Source organism: Archocentrus centrarchus, chromosome 5 (genome assembly GCF_007364275.1).
Source record: "Archocentrus centrarchus isolate MPI-CPG fArcCen1 chromosome 5, fArcCen1, whole genome shotgun sequence".
In the NCBI taxonomy this organism is placed as follows: domain Eukaryota; kingdom Metazoa; phylum Chordata; class Actinopteri; order Cichliformes; family Cichlidae; genus Archocentrus; species Archocentrus centrarchus.
In genome coordinates this window covers 19,069,495-19,084,352 of record NC_044350.1, presented here as the reverse complement: position 1 = coordinate 19,084,352, position 14,858 = coordinate 19,069,495, and the positions used below count along the sequence as shown (strand labels likewise).

General features: G+C 39.9%; 1 protein-coding gene across 2 annotated transcripts in view; it reads left to right on the top strand.

Annotated features, from left to right (window-relative positions):
* The first annotated feature begins 386 nt into the window (after positions 1 to 386).
* The window catches only part of LOC115780065 (voltage-dependent calcium channel subunit alpha-2/delta-3-like), a 32,806-nt gene continuing 18,334 nt past the window's right edge, over positions 387 to 14,858 (top strand). The window contains exons 1-9 of one of the 2 annotated variants that reach the window (XM_030729021.1): positions 387 to 514; positions 2,029 to 2,110; positions 3,723 to 3,941; positions 5,389 to 5,505; positions 7,268 to 7,327; positions 11,824 to 11,986; positions 12,529 to 12,660; positions 13,999 to 14,059; positions 14,675 to 14,825. In XM_030729021.1, the coding sequence (XP_030584881.1) occupies positions 390 to 514; positions 2,029 to 2,110; positions 3,723 to 3,941; positions 5,389 to 5,505; positions 7,268 to 7,327; positions 11,824 to 11,986; positions 12,529 to 12,660; positions 13,999 to 14,059; positions 14,675 to 14,825 (1,110 nt within the window). In that variant the 5' untranslated portion in view covers positions 387 to 389. The remainder of the gene's footprint in view (positions 515 to 2,028; positions 2,111 to 3,722; positions 3,942 to 5,388; positions 5,506 to 7,267; positions 7,328 to 11,823; positions 11,987 to 12,528; positions 12,661 to 13,998; positions 14,060 to 14,674; positions 14,826 to 14,858) is intronic. The other variant, XM_030729020.1, reaches the window with a different exon arrangement.

Sequence of the window (14,858 nt, the reverse complement as noted above, 5' to 3'; positions counted from 1 at the left end):
ATCTCGCCCCCCTTCTCTCTCTCTCTCCTCTCTCTCTCCTCTCTCTCTCTCTCTCTCCCTCTCTCTCTCTCTCTCTCTCTCTCTCTCTCTCCTCCTCTCTCTCTCTCTCTCTCTCTCTCTCTCTCTCTCTCTCTCTCTCTCCCCTCTCTCTCTCTCCTCTCTCTCTCTCTCTCTCTCTCTCTCTCTCTCTCTCTCTCCTCTCTCTCTCTCTCTCTCCTCCTCTCTCTCTCTCTCTCTCTCTCTCTCTCTCTCTCGTCTATACAATCGTGTACAGTAGGATACGTGCTGGCAGTAGCGCGGGGCTTGAGAAGGTGCACCGGGGTCGAGCAGTCAAGTAGGGGTGCCGGGACTGGATTTTACTGTACGATATTTTATAAACAGAGTTGGAGATGCAGGGAAACTGGAGGATCCTGTTCTCCCACGTGTGTAGCACCAGCTTCCTTTTGCTCTGGATCTTCGTCGGCTTGAATGTGGTAGAGGTGGTAGGGTCCCAGCAAGGGATCCCTCTGTCAGTGTGAGTGAGAAACTGTTCCGCAACTTTAATTCACATTAAATGTGTCGATTTAGCAACAGACATATTTTGCAGGAGAGATCTCTGAAATTGCTGCTTGCCTCTTGGTTGTCTTGGTTTTGTTTCTACCATATGGAGTTCAGTTTAACCACAGACCTTTGCTGGTATTCTCTTCATTTACTGGTTGGCTACAGATGTCATTTTATTCATGTAAAAATTCAAATAAGGTTACGGAATGTCAATATAACTGAAAGAGCTAAATTCCAAAAGTAGACCTAAACATTAATTGTAATAATTGCTGTCAGTTTGTCCAAATTTACACATGTATTTGTTCTTATTACATGTAGAAATATTAACATATATAATTTCACTCTCCACTGTTCTTCCTGAAAGACATTTTATATGATGGAGTAATTTATTTTTCTCATGGGGAAATTTAAATATTTTTCAGATTCATATAAGATCTACATTCGGAGGGACATTATCTTTATTATAAAAACATACTGCTTTAAAATACATTTTTGGTTACAGCTGAAATCACCATTCATTCTCATATAAGTCTAATCTAGAAATTTAATGTCCACAATAATTTTTTACCTGCAAGTACTTTATATTTTCTTCATCACATCTGTTTGTAGGTTATTTGTAGCAGATTATAGAGACTTAAATAAATCCCATACACCTTAATTCCAGAACATTTTTACTAAGTTTCATTTGTCAGGAAACGTCTAATTAAAAGACTTTGGAAAATCTCAGATTGGGTGTACGATGTAAATAAACCCAAATTTCACTGCAGGTAAACCCTTACTCCACTGATGTCGAAGTTAGGGTGTCAAAAACTGTATTGTGTACCTTTTAAAATATCAAGACATTTTTCCTCCTAGGAAGTTTAATTCATTAAAAGTGAATATGAATGAAATGGATTTGCAAATAAATAAAAATAATGCAAGAATTCTCCCTCTTTGGGTTCTAGAGAAACTATTTGGGAAGCGCTATAGGAAGCGTCTTTTTACCAAAGTTTGCTTTGCACATGGAGACAGTTCATCTGCAACACATAACTACAAAATCATTTTTTAAACACATATATGCTGTTTCACTGTCCTTTTAAAATTCTAATATCAGGCCCATTCTTGAAAAAATATGCAAGTTTGTCCATTGCAGTGATGTTAGTTTAGTATTCACAGTGCAGCATTTTGCTGCCACATAGGAGAGTTATTTACAGTGTAACAGACGAAGTTTTAATAACAACGATGTAGATAATGACAGAGTAATGTTTTTTACGAAAATGAAGGTTAGGGCAATAATCTTCTGACTGATCAGTTTATAAATGAAACAAAAAAAAATTAGAGCTATTAAGAGATTAAAGTGATTTATTGTTTCATTTTGAATGATAAAATACTCTGCATGTTTCTTTTTTCATTTAATTCATCATCTTTTATTGTTACATTTTAGTTCTTCCTTTTTATGTAGGAAAGCATTGGCTGAATTGCCATGTCTGTTTCTATCTTTTTTCTTAGCGTAAAGCTTTGGGCCTCTGCATTTGGGGGAGAAATTAAATCAATATCTGCAAAATATTCAGGATCCCAGCTACTGCAAAAGGTATATTTCATTTTTCTTCTTCTTCTTTTTTTTTTAACACAGATGCATTTTCCCTTTGTCTGAATGCCATGCAGTTACACCCCATTGTATGCTGTAATGCTATCTAATGACTGCAGAGACATTTCCGTGTCTCAGCTGAATGCTGATGCGTTATTCTGGAAGAGACTCAGGTGTGCTTGGAAGAGCTTGGGTTTCTCAGTATGTGTGTGTGTGTGTGCACATGTGTGTATTTGTTCATGATACGGCCCATTAACCGTGGCTCTGATTCCTCTCTCATCTCATCTCTCCAGTTAACTCTCTGGAGTCAAGAGTTTCAACCTCTGGATATGATTGTGACAAGGGGACAAATTAAATAAGTGTGGCGGAGTTTGATAGAGGGTGTAAGGGAGTGACAAGATGAACAAGTGAAACCTCCAGAGAATGAGCGATGATCCAGTGCAGTAGATTTAACTTTCTGACCACTTGATGGCAGAGGTGTGCGCTGTATTCACAGGCCTCAGGTGTAAAAAGGTGGTCAGTGTTCACTCAGGATGGGAACTGTACATTTCCCTTAAAAGAGACCAAATCAGGGACTGTGAAGTAAACAGCTGGAGGAGCTCTGCATGAATGCAGAATAACTGCACAGGTTTACAGCATAGTGTGCAAATATTCCAAAAGATTAAACAAACAAACAAAAAAGGTTCATATAGCAGTTAGAAGATTTTTAATAAAGATAAACAGCAAATGATTTGTGGTAACTCGACTTTAAGTTTTGCTGCATAAGTGAGGTTGTTTTACAGACTGTGTAATATTATGATCACACTAACGATGCCCCACATTTAGGATAATAAAATACGGTTTCTTTGTCAGCTTTAATATTGCATGTGTATCATCAGGCTAAATGTTTTACTGCTGTAAACAAGTCAAAGTGGACATTCTGTGTTTTTATGGCTGTATTCATTCCTCTATACACATTCTCACACGTATTTAGTTTTACTTCTAACTACTGAATCATCTAAACTGGGACTGAAAATGGTTATACAGATATGAGGAAAAACGCTCAATCATTTTGTAACCCCTGTAGTGAGCTGAGGGGTTCTGTATGTCGAAGGGCAGTTTCAGTTAAGTCAAACAAAATCAATGCTGTATGTCTCTAAACTGGCAAGGAACTGAGTGTGTATAAGAAACTTAGCTCCTTTCTCCACCCACTGTCCCTCCCCTAAATATGAAATAATGTGGTATAATGCAGGAGCTTGCCAGTACTGCACAGCCACTGTTAAATTTTTGTTGTAATATATTGTTGGGCTGTACTTTGCTGTGGTGTCATATTGAATATATGTGGCAAAAAAATGAGTGAAACCTTGTTATATTTATGTAAGGCTGCAGGAACACCATCACAAATGTGAGGGGTGTTCTTTAATTAAAAAATTGTGTAGAGGACTGCATTATAGTGTTCTTGTTTTGCCTGTCACTGAAAGTGCTTACAGTAGCAGGCATTCACAATATTCAGGCTTAGACCGGAGCACTGTGATTGTCCCCGTCTATAACCTTTACTTTTCTCCTGTTAAGTAACTGCATGAATCCATGCATGACTCTAACTAATACTCAGCATTTATTCGCCTTACTATTTTAGGAGTTGTGGGCTATCACAGTGCCACGTCCAGGGGTCAACTCCAGCTCTGAGGGCAGTACTTCAGTCAAGGGCAGCAGCAGGACTAAGAATCCTGCCTGCCTTGGAGGCTGGGAAGAAGGCGGACTTCCCAGAGGAAGTCCACGCAAGCATGGAGAGAGCGTTCAAACTGCAATTAGAAGACGACTTCAGGGTCCAAGCCTAGGATCCTCTTGCTCTGAGGTGACAATGACGCATTTTTAATTCAAGTTCAAATGTGTGGTGGAAAGTGAAGCACTGCTGTCATTCCCCTCTGTGAATTTGTTCTGTGAACAAAAAAAACTTTTGCAATATGCCCCTGCAGATTTGCTTTTTTTTTTGTTCTTTGTCTGTGTGTAAGCATTTTGCTTGTGTTCCTGTTCATGGATGCATATCTGGAGAGAGCTGTACTGAGCCAGTCAGCACAAAGCAGTGAGCTGTGAGGGAACTGACGGGTCGTTAGGGGCTGGTCATTAAGGCTGATCATTAGATGCTTTTTATGGTGATTTACCCGATTTCACAAAGATGGGGAAAGACTGGCTTTTCCGGCTCCCAGCACCTCTGCGTTGGTCATTACTCTAATCAATAATTGTGATGAGTGTTTTTGATGGATGGGGCTTAACCTCCACTTGATGACTGGAGGGATGGGAGGTAGGAAGGCGGGAGCCTGGGGGGGAACTGGGGACTCAGGGTGCTGGGGCGAGGAGGACAGGCGTGAAATGAACTGTTCTGCTCCACTGCAAGCCCACACTCTTCCTTTCAGTAGGTAATTTGTCGCTTCATGTACTGGTTTGTGTGTGTTTTTTGTATGTCCTGTGTGTGTAATATGTAATGCCTTTGAACCAGCTACGAGCCTTTAGTGGTTCATGTTTATTTTGAGATAAGCTTACTAGATGTGTGCATAAAGTGGCTGTCTGCATAGTCTGGGAGGATCAGGCTTTTTGTTTTTAGTTGGCATGCGTGTGTGTGTGTGTGTGTGTGTGTGTGTGTGTGTGTGGCAGGCAGGTGTGGGATTATGTAATGTTATATTCCTCCGAGCTGTGACGGGCTTTGTTCTGTATCACTGGAGGTCCTGTGCATCCAGCAGAATCAGCATTATGTGAGGTGTAGTTCATTACCCAGAGTCGCCCAAGCTTGACACGTTATTATCTTTCTTCTGTGCTTTGACTCCATTTCAATTACCCTCTTACCATGCATAGCCTTCAGATCAAGCTCCACCCCCCTGGCCACCCAACATGGCCATCTCCAGCCAATCAGCGAGAAAGATGCGGCATGTGCAGCCAATAACTGAGACCAGATAAAGACCATCAGTCATTTTGTGTTGCAGCATGGATTTTATCAGGTGTTCATCTGAGACTGGCTGCATGCAGCCTGTCAGCCAACTGGTGAAAGCTTATAAACCTTGTTTATCTGTTTCCTCCTTTCTAGACTGGATGCAGTGAAACAATAAGGCTTAAATATTTTAAGGAATACACATGCACCAATGATGTTAATTACTGAAAAAAAATTTCCCTTGTCATAATAAGTAAGATTTAATTAATGGGTTAATCAAACATGAGATCTGATTAAGTTTAACGTATGTTAATGTGTTACAGGACATATAGTTCTTTCCCCTTTCAATGCCACACTTTATTAATCCTGTTATTTTCAGAAATATAAAGAATTTGAAAAGTCAGTCAGAGTGGAAGAGATTGATGGCATGAAAGTGGTCAAGAGCTTGGCTGTGAAGATGGAGGAAATGTTCCGGAGAAAAGCTGAAGCAACAAGGGTAGGTCATTTTTACGTTTTATTTATTTATTGAAAATAAAACTTGTTATGCTGCAATATATTTATTCATTTAATTTTGTATCAGAGGATGAGAGCATGCATTTAAATTATCTGGGGCGTGGTTAGGGGGGGTGACATAAGAAAAAGGGGAGGTGTCAATTTTTTTCTAAAGTAATAGTATTTAAAATGCTCACGTGCTCATTAACTTAAACTGAGTTTTCATATTTAACGATTTTTTTTCACACCCCTGACACGACAAATCAGCCCTAACAGTGATTCAGGTTTGTTTTTCATAAAGGGGGTAAGAAAAATGTCAGGGCTAATACTCAGTAACAGTAACTATAACAGCATTTTGCTGGGTTTACCTGTTTTTTATTCGTATTTATTTATTTAGTAAATAATATGCGTACATTTGGGAAAAAAAGATTAGTCTCTAATCTGAGAGCAACTTTGAGAGATTACGTGGATCTTGAATCTAATCAGCCTGGGCCTGAGGTAGAGTCAGCCTCACAGCAGCAGCCTGTCTGCGACCTCAGCGCGCAGGAGCTTGTAACCATTTTAATGCTACGCCTGGCACGGACTGCTAGGAAATGATAAGGTTTATCTCCCTGCGCCTTGTCCCATGTGTGCGATAATTTATGACAATTCGGGCCATAAATGACACTTGACACACAGATTTAATTTAATAAAATTGGCTGGATTCTGAGGGATTAGTCGGTTTGAAGTGTGGCTGAATATTGTATGTAAAATAAAATAAAATTAATAAATAAGACGGAAATGTTATTGTGTAGAAACAAATTCAGTCTCAGGTTTAAGTCTGGATCAGCACATGTGTGATGAATCTCACTATGACTGCGTCACCGCTTTGCTCCAAATTGAAAAACGACGCTGTTCTTGCAGTAAAGTGGTGAAGGTGGACTGCCTGACCGCTGCAGTGTGCACTGGGGAAAAAAAAGACATTTATGCACGGGCATACCACAGGTGTTCTCTTCCCAATAAATAAATAAATAGATAGATTTAACCTATTTCCTGCTGCTTTTATTCGCTAAGTGCTGACACCACTAGAACTCGCTATGGGGTCAATTGAATTTGTCCTTAGGAGTCGGCGGAAACAGCCCCAGTTGTGTTTATATAGCAGTTTGTTTTGACACATGTGACAGATGTTAATTACCTGCTTACCTGCGGTTTCCCCGGAAACCCGGAGTCAAGCATATTTTTCTGTATCGAGCTGTTACAGACGTTAGCTCAGCTTTGGTGGACGGCATCAATCATTCCTCAGCTGCACTCTGCTGTAGTGGCCTATATTTTATGTTCTTTAAAAAAAAAAACTTAAAATGCTGTTAGGATTGCCAAGAATTAATTGACTGGATTTTGAGAACATATCATTTTCGTAAGTTCTGGACAGTGCGCCCAGAAAGCTTCACATGCTGTCGATTTCATTCTAAGATTTAATTTAAAGCAACGCTACGGTCCTCGATCATGTTCCTCTTTGGTGAAATGTCATTTGTTGCGCTTTGGAAATACTCGAGGAGCAGAGCAATATCCAAACAGCAAGTCTGAGAAAAAAAAAAAGGAGAGTGTAAAAGCCTCGGGGGGAATTTGTGGAAGTCTCGAAGCTACGGGGCAAGTCTACGCAAAGTTATGCTGAGTATCCGAACAGGTATTCTTTGCATACAGTGATCAGTGTAGGAACGGAATAGCTTGTATATTTTAAGCATGGTTTTAAGTTTTGCTCTTATAAACCAACCCTTTCCTCCTCTCAGCGGCTGGTGGAGGCGGCAGAAGAAGCGCATCATCAGCATGAGGATAATCCCGACCTGCAGGTGAGGTTGCAAAAGAAAAGAAAAGAAACGAGGGAGATGTTTTGTAAGTGGTGTGCCACTGTGCTAGACCACGATTAATCATTTTTTTTGAAGTTGGTCAGGGGAGGAGCGGCTGCAAGGTGAGAGAAGGGTAATAGGCCCTAAAAGTCTTTAATTGCGTTGGCAGCGCCCTTCACTCTGACGTCCTGTCAGCGGTTTGATACATAATGTCTCTTCACACAGTGAAGGCTGCGGCGCCATTCTGCCATAACTCACCCTGTTTTTTAAATGTAGGCTAATGTGGCTCCTCTGTGCTGCTGCAGCGCCTTCAAGTTTTTACATACTGTGATTAGCACTACAACACAGTGGAGATTAAGATCTATTTCACTCTCTGTATGAACAATTATGGGCTGCAGGTTGTAGTGCATGGTATAATATTTTGTAGTACCAACATTTTTTTTTTTTTAACCCCCAGGTAAAGTAGTCCATTACAGGGCGGTCTGCAGGTTAAAGCAGAAAGAAAAAGGGAAGGAGACAAGTCATTCTAAATTTAATTATACTTCGGAGGATATGCTCATGCGCCCTGGCTTTGTTGGGGACATTATTTAGCGGCTCTCATTGCGGATTTCCAGGGCGCTGAGAGCTTCCTTGGTCTCTGCAGAGGGAATGCAGTATTTCTGGCGTTTGTTACTGCTCTCTCTCTCTCTCTCTCTCTCTCTCTCTCTCTCTCTCTCTCTCTCTCTCTCTCTCTCTCTCTCTCAGTCCACTGGACAAAGATAAATTAAACTCTTTTGCGTGGCGCATTGTTTCACTTTCATGGCTGTAGATTGGAAACCCATTCGAGCAACAAAACACTGAAATAACTGGAGCACTTTACAGTTAATAGAAGCATTTACATCATATGAATACATTCTGTCACCTTGTTCCCTGACCATTTCTTTGCTGTTCACACCACCATAACAGGAGGGAGAGATGCTAAATTAAAGGAAATTTATGACCAATAAAATAGGGAAGAACAAATATTTTGTCTTTAACCTGGAGTTCATACATATAAAACAAGTATTGATTAAATTCTTTATGTTTTAGTCACAGACATTGTTTCCTGAAATATCTGAAGAATTTTTTTTTTTTTTTTTTTAGTCGAGCCTCTTATCGTTGCATTGGTGCACGTAAATTGTTGCACACTCTTAGATAACAACTGTTCTATTGTTCCAAGCACTTGACAGTTATCAGTATACAACACAGGCCTATCACACAGCCATTTCATCTTAAAGGCAATAAAAAATAATAAGGAAAATTCAATATCCACCTGCGGTAATGATGTGATGTCATTATAGTACTCCTCTTGGCATCATTCAGCCATCCTCGCCTCCCCTGACACTACACATTTTTCACGCACCATTTCACTGACCACAGTGAGATAAGCTGCCTGCTCCTATCTCAGCTGCTTTGTCTCAGGACAGTTGGATGTTTTCTGCTGACCCGAGTATAGTCTGCAGTTCAAGGGTGCGCAGATTGTGTCTGATGGTGTGAAGGAAACTTTGTTTGTATGCAAGAGCTAAATTTATGTTTTTTCCCCCTTTAGTTTAGGGTTGTTCCTTCCAGTAGGCCTAAAAGAAGGTCTTAATATTGAAAATGAGCAGCATTTAAAGTTGCTCATAAGATCATTCTTTTATAATTATTCTATATTTCCTTATACAAATATATAACTAGACACATCAGCAAATTTGTTGTATGTGGGCTCTAATTTTCTTTAACCTTTAAGACAACAAAAGTCCGGCTTTGTGTATGTTCCTTTTAGCATTAGATTTTGAGAGGAATCATTAACTTTCTGCTTTAGATGTTTGAACGGATTAAAGGATTAAAGAATTAAAGGATTAAAGAACTATTTAACATTTTTGGTTTTAAATTTCTGAATCACTTCATTTGAATGAAACAATAGTTTAAGACACAATCAAGATTTAAGTTAGGATAATCACACTCATACAAAACTGTGCTACATAATTAAATTATCTCAAGCAAAATTATAAATGAATTTTTTTACAGTGTTTTGCTGATGCTAGCTTGTTCTTCGCACTTTAACTTCATATTGTAAATGTCTCCATGAACAGTCGGACCCAGTGCATCACAGAAAGAAAAGCTTTAAAACAAATTAGTTGTAAGTTAGATATAATTAGAGTAATGTGAAGATTAGGGCCTGTTAAATCCAGTAAAGCTTAGTGAGACCTGATATCTCCAGTTACAGAGCCTGCTTATATAGTAAGGCCCAGCTGTTTGTAATGGAGGGCAGAGCTCTGCAGTAAGGCCTACAGCTAACTGCAGTGGTGTAAGAGTCAGTGGGCCGTCTCGGAGAGCTGCAGTGTCCCATGGCCTGCTCTACAGTAATAACCCTGGTGGTTAACGTGCCTCTCTACAGCACTCAATTCTGCTGAGGGTGCACGTTTCTCTCCCCCTCCACAGCCTCCCCACCTCCCCCCACCCCACCACCAACACAGCTCGTCAGAGAGCTGCTCAGGCGTGGTATGAGCTGTCAGAGGCTGCTTGATGGTGATGCCCGCTTGCCCCCCTTCTCCTCCTAGGAGGGATGGTTTAGAGTCCATCACCCATCTCTCCTCCCTCTCTCTCTCTCTCTCACTCTCCTAGTGCAGGCAATAAGGACCAGAGGCCACAGAGAGGCCGCTCACACAGGATGAGTTAGTCTTTCTCTTGCAGCAGCAGGCAGTGAAGGACAGGACAGACAAAGTCCCCTTTGCAGATCCAGTGTCAACGTTTTGACAAACTGAGAAATATATATATGTATATAACTGTGCTGACCACACTCTGTTCTAGAAATGCCTGCTTTTATTATGCCATTTGTGTCATGCTTCCCTTTCCACTGTCGGATTTTAGTTTTCTGATCTCATGGTTTGAAACCTGCAGATGTAAACTGAGCACACAAGTGTTAACATTTAAAAATGATATTTTGGTTGGTGTTTGATGCCTAATCCTTCAAAGGACATGTTCTTTTCAAGTCTGTCATAAAAAATATGTCCACTGAAGAAGGTTTTGCTAGCTGTAAATGTTCCTTGTGTGTTTACTTATAGTGAGAAGATCCCTTCCTAATGTGAATCCAGAGTAAATGTTCCAAATCCAAACCCAAATTTATTTATAAAGCACATTTAAAAACAACAAAGTTGACCAAAGGGCTGGACATGAAACGAAGGGTTACCCAATAAAATAAGATATGCACCAAACAGCCACATACACACATCAATAAATATATGCAAGAAATCACAAAATGCAAGCAATAACACAACAGTCTGAATATCTAAGCTCTCACTCCCAGTTGAAAGCCAAAGAATAAAAATGAGTTTTAAGGCGTACTTTAAAAACATGCAAGGTGGGGACCAGTCTAACATGAGGGGGTAGCTCATTTCACAATTCAGGGGATATGGCTGAGAAAGCCCCCCCCATTCTTTAGTCTAGTTTTTGCAACACTGAGGAGTAACTAATCAGAAGATCTCAGTGACCTTGAGGGAATATAAGGTGTTAAGAGATCAGCAAGACATGATGGAGCCAACCCATTAAGAGATTTAAAGACATACAATAAAATCTTAAAATCAATCCTAAAAGGTACAGGAAGCCAGTGAAGGGAGGTCAGAACAGAGGAGATATGCTCCATTTTGTGGGCTTTGGTACAAAAGCGAACAGTTGGATTTTGGACCAATTGAAGGTGTGACAGGGAGGCCTGATTTACACCAACGCATTACAATAATCAAATCCAGTTGTATGTACGACTCTCTGAAAACTGTTAAAAGATGAGCTTGACCTTAGAAAGAAGCCTCAGTTGGTGAAAACCTAAATTCAGAACAGAATTAATCTGTTTGTCCAGTTTTAAATCACAGTCCATTTTCACACCAATGTTATTTACAGTGTGCTTAAAATAAAGATTCATTGGGCCCAGTGCCAATTTTGGAGCACTACTGGAATGACTGGGTCTAAGTTCCAGGGTCTCAGTCTTGCTGTCATTAAAGTTTAAAAATTTTTTAAAGCTGTCCAGGCTTTGATCTTTGAAAACTTTTAATGAGCTCCCATCATTTTCTTTCAGGGACAAATAAATTTTGGCATCATCAGCCAAAAAGTGGAAGGAGATATCAAATCTTTTCAGAATCGATCTTAGGAGAAATAAATATAAGGATAAAAGATCGTTTCTCCTTATATTTACTGCTGGTGAAACAGAAACACCTACAGATTCCCAGATCTGCTCTTTGCATTGCTATTGTTATAAAACACATCAGCAAACTGTTCAGTTTAACATTTGGTTGACGTTAAAGGATTTTTGAATTTAGTTTTGTTTTCAGTATATGTAAGGATTGGAGAGTATTGCCCTCAAACAGACTTCAAAAATGTAAACTTATCCTTTAATTATGGACATAAATATTGTTATTATTTTCCTGTGCATGCTATACCGGTTCTCTCTCTGTCTTTGTGGGCTTTAGTTGGATGTTTGATATTTGCCATTTCTGCTCTATTTTCAGTACGAGTACTTCAATGCTGTGCTGATCAATGAAGTGGATGATGAGGGCAATAATGTGGAGTTAGGAGGAGAGTTCATCCTGGAGCCCAATGACCATTTCAACAACCTCTCAGTCAACCTGAGCCTCAGTGTTGTCCAGGTGCCCACCAACATGTACAACAAAGGTGTGTACTCCTGGAGCCGCCTAAAATTCAGGATTATGTGAGTGATATTCACCTACAGGAAGCTGATGAATGGGGAGGAGAGAGGGAGGGAGGCAAGTAAGTGGTGAAAGTGAGAAATGGTAGGTGAAGCTGTATCAGTGTGACAGGCTGGGAGAAGAGGGGATAGGGGATCGATATATAAGCCCAGACAAAACAAGAAAGCAGCAGCAGACCACTCTGGAAAGATGCTGCTCATATGGTAGGTGCTCAGTTGCTTCTTGTTCTCACCTCTTCCCGTGTAGCGCCTGAGTGGCTTTTGTTCAGCCTTAATGGACTCCCCATAACTCTCTGTTTACAGCACAAAAGGAGGGTCACCCAGCAGGAGGAGGGGAAGGGATGATTTAGTCACAGGCATTGTATCTCCTTCAGGGGGGTCAATAAGGGACAAAGGTCAACCATGCAGTCGGTAATGGTGACCAGAATGGTTACCATTATCACCATTTAATTTACTTTTATCTCTGTTTTTCCTCTCTTTCACCTTTCACCATGCCCCCCCCTTACAGATCCTGACATAGTGAACGGGGTTTATTGGTCCGAAGCCCTGAATAAAGTGTTTGTAGATAATTTTGAAAGAGATCCAACACTTATCTGGCAGTATTTTGGGAGCGCCAAAGGTTTCTTCAGGCAGTACCCTGGTGAGTGCTGTCAGTCTGCGAGCGTGTGTGTGTGTGTGTGTGTGTGTGTGTGTGTATGTGTGTGTGTGTGTGTGAGAGAGAGAGAGAGAGAGAGAGAGAGAGAGAGAGAGAAAGAGAGAGCATCCCATGGGAGCACTCAACTGTCAGTGCAAAAAAAAAAAAAAAAATGATAAGAATAAAATATTTTTAATTACTAAAGGGGTAATTTGGCTAATGTTGTAATTTTACAGACCATCAGAGAGGATGCATATGTACAGACTGCAATTAATCTGAATTTGCCAGTGTTGGTCTACAGCCACACTGAGCAACATCCGTTAGCTCCAGCCGATGTTATCCAGACAGTTACGCTGATGTAAAACAGGCGGCTGGCTCGCTGTAGAGCTGAAGTGAAGGAGCAGAGATGAGATACTGCATTTGAGGTTCTTAACTGATGTGGGCTTTGTTTGATTAATGTATAACAGGAAATTCAATAAAGACAAAATGTTTCTCATCAGTTTTTTTACTAATATATGTATTCATTAAAGTGCTTTTATCACAGTACACAAAATGATTTGTTTTGGCAAATAACAATTTTGTATTAAATGGGGGGAACATTTACAGAAATAGATATTCAGATTTAATATTTCAGTCTCATTAATCATTTTTTTCCTGGCTCTTAACAGGTAAAATTAAAATTTAAAAAGACAAACAGTTAGTGTATGTGCTTTGTGTCTTTTTAAGAAACTACCTCTTTAAATAAATGGGTCTCAAAAGCGGTTTTGTGGTGAATGCTTTCAGCCTTAGATTAAACCACATTTGATGAACACGTGAGTTTACTGCATCAGAATGGTGACTGTGGGACTGACTCAAGATAAACCACACTGAGTGTGTTCATCATAACAAGGGAACATGTTGCCCACTGCAACAATGCAACTCGTAATGTCTTTTTAATAGTTTTTGGGCAACAGCAGAGCTCAGTGGCTCAGACAAATTCACCCACAGGCTATACTTGATAGCAGGAGAAGTTATTTTTCATGAATTTGCCGGTTTCAAAAAATATGGTGTATTATCAGTCTTTTATTTAGATTCATACAATGTGGACTGTGTTTAATGAACCTCTCAATATGTAGCTTTTAATATAATGCACTAAATGTTGTGACACTTTATGATTTAAGTTGTGAAACATGTGTACATGGAAGAATACAGGAAGCTGTGTGCTACCAAAGGGCTTGATTAATAAAGACACAGTACTTTGATCACTGATACATATCAAATATACCTTGTCAGTTTGCTTGTGTTTGCTCTCTGTGATTCAGTGTTATTTTTTTTCTCTGAAATTTACTTCATCATCATCCCCAGGAGTTAAGTGGCATCCGGATGAGCATGGTGTCATTGGCTTTGACTGCAGAAATCGGAAGTGGTAAGCCTCGGCACACCTAAGAAAACAGTTTTGCACATTATATAGTTTGCCAGGAAATTCAAAAAGTCATTAGTACAATGGTCCAAATAAGTGTGTAAGTCAGCCCATGTGCCCAAAGCAGCCCATACATATTGATGGAGGGATGAATATTCCTACTATTCCTGGTGTGGTGATGCCAACATTACTAAACATGAGTGAAAATGTTTCAACAGTTTGTTTCAGATCTCGATGCCTTCTTTGAACAATAAAGAAGTTCCAAAAGCTCAAAAATAAATGTGCAGGTTCTGTGCTTTTGTAGCTCAACTGTCATCTATTATTTCCAATGCACAAGTAATCTAATGTCAGCAGGCTGACTGGATGTGGGGAAATGAGACAAACCACTGATAGTGCACTAATTTTTTTTTCATGACATCTCATGGTCATAATTTACTTTCCCACAGTGTACATTTACTGTATTTACACTGAAAGAAAGGGGAAAATTTAGTTTTTTTAATAGTTTATTTATTAAGGATGGGTTTTACTGGTCGACCCCACAGGGGGTCAAAATTGGACTAGACGTGATTCATAAATTAAAAATGTCTGACACCCCTGGTTTAAGTGAACTCTGTCTCACAGGTACATCCAAGCTGCTACATCTCCCAAGGATGTTGTGATCTTAGTTGATGTTAGTGGAAGCATGAAGGGGTTGAGGCTGACCATCGCCAGACAGACTGTTTCCTCCATATTGGACACACTGGGAGACGATGACTTCTTCAACATAATTGCAGTAAGTTTAAATCGAATCAAATTGTTTACTTCT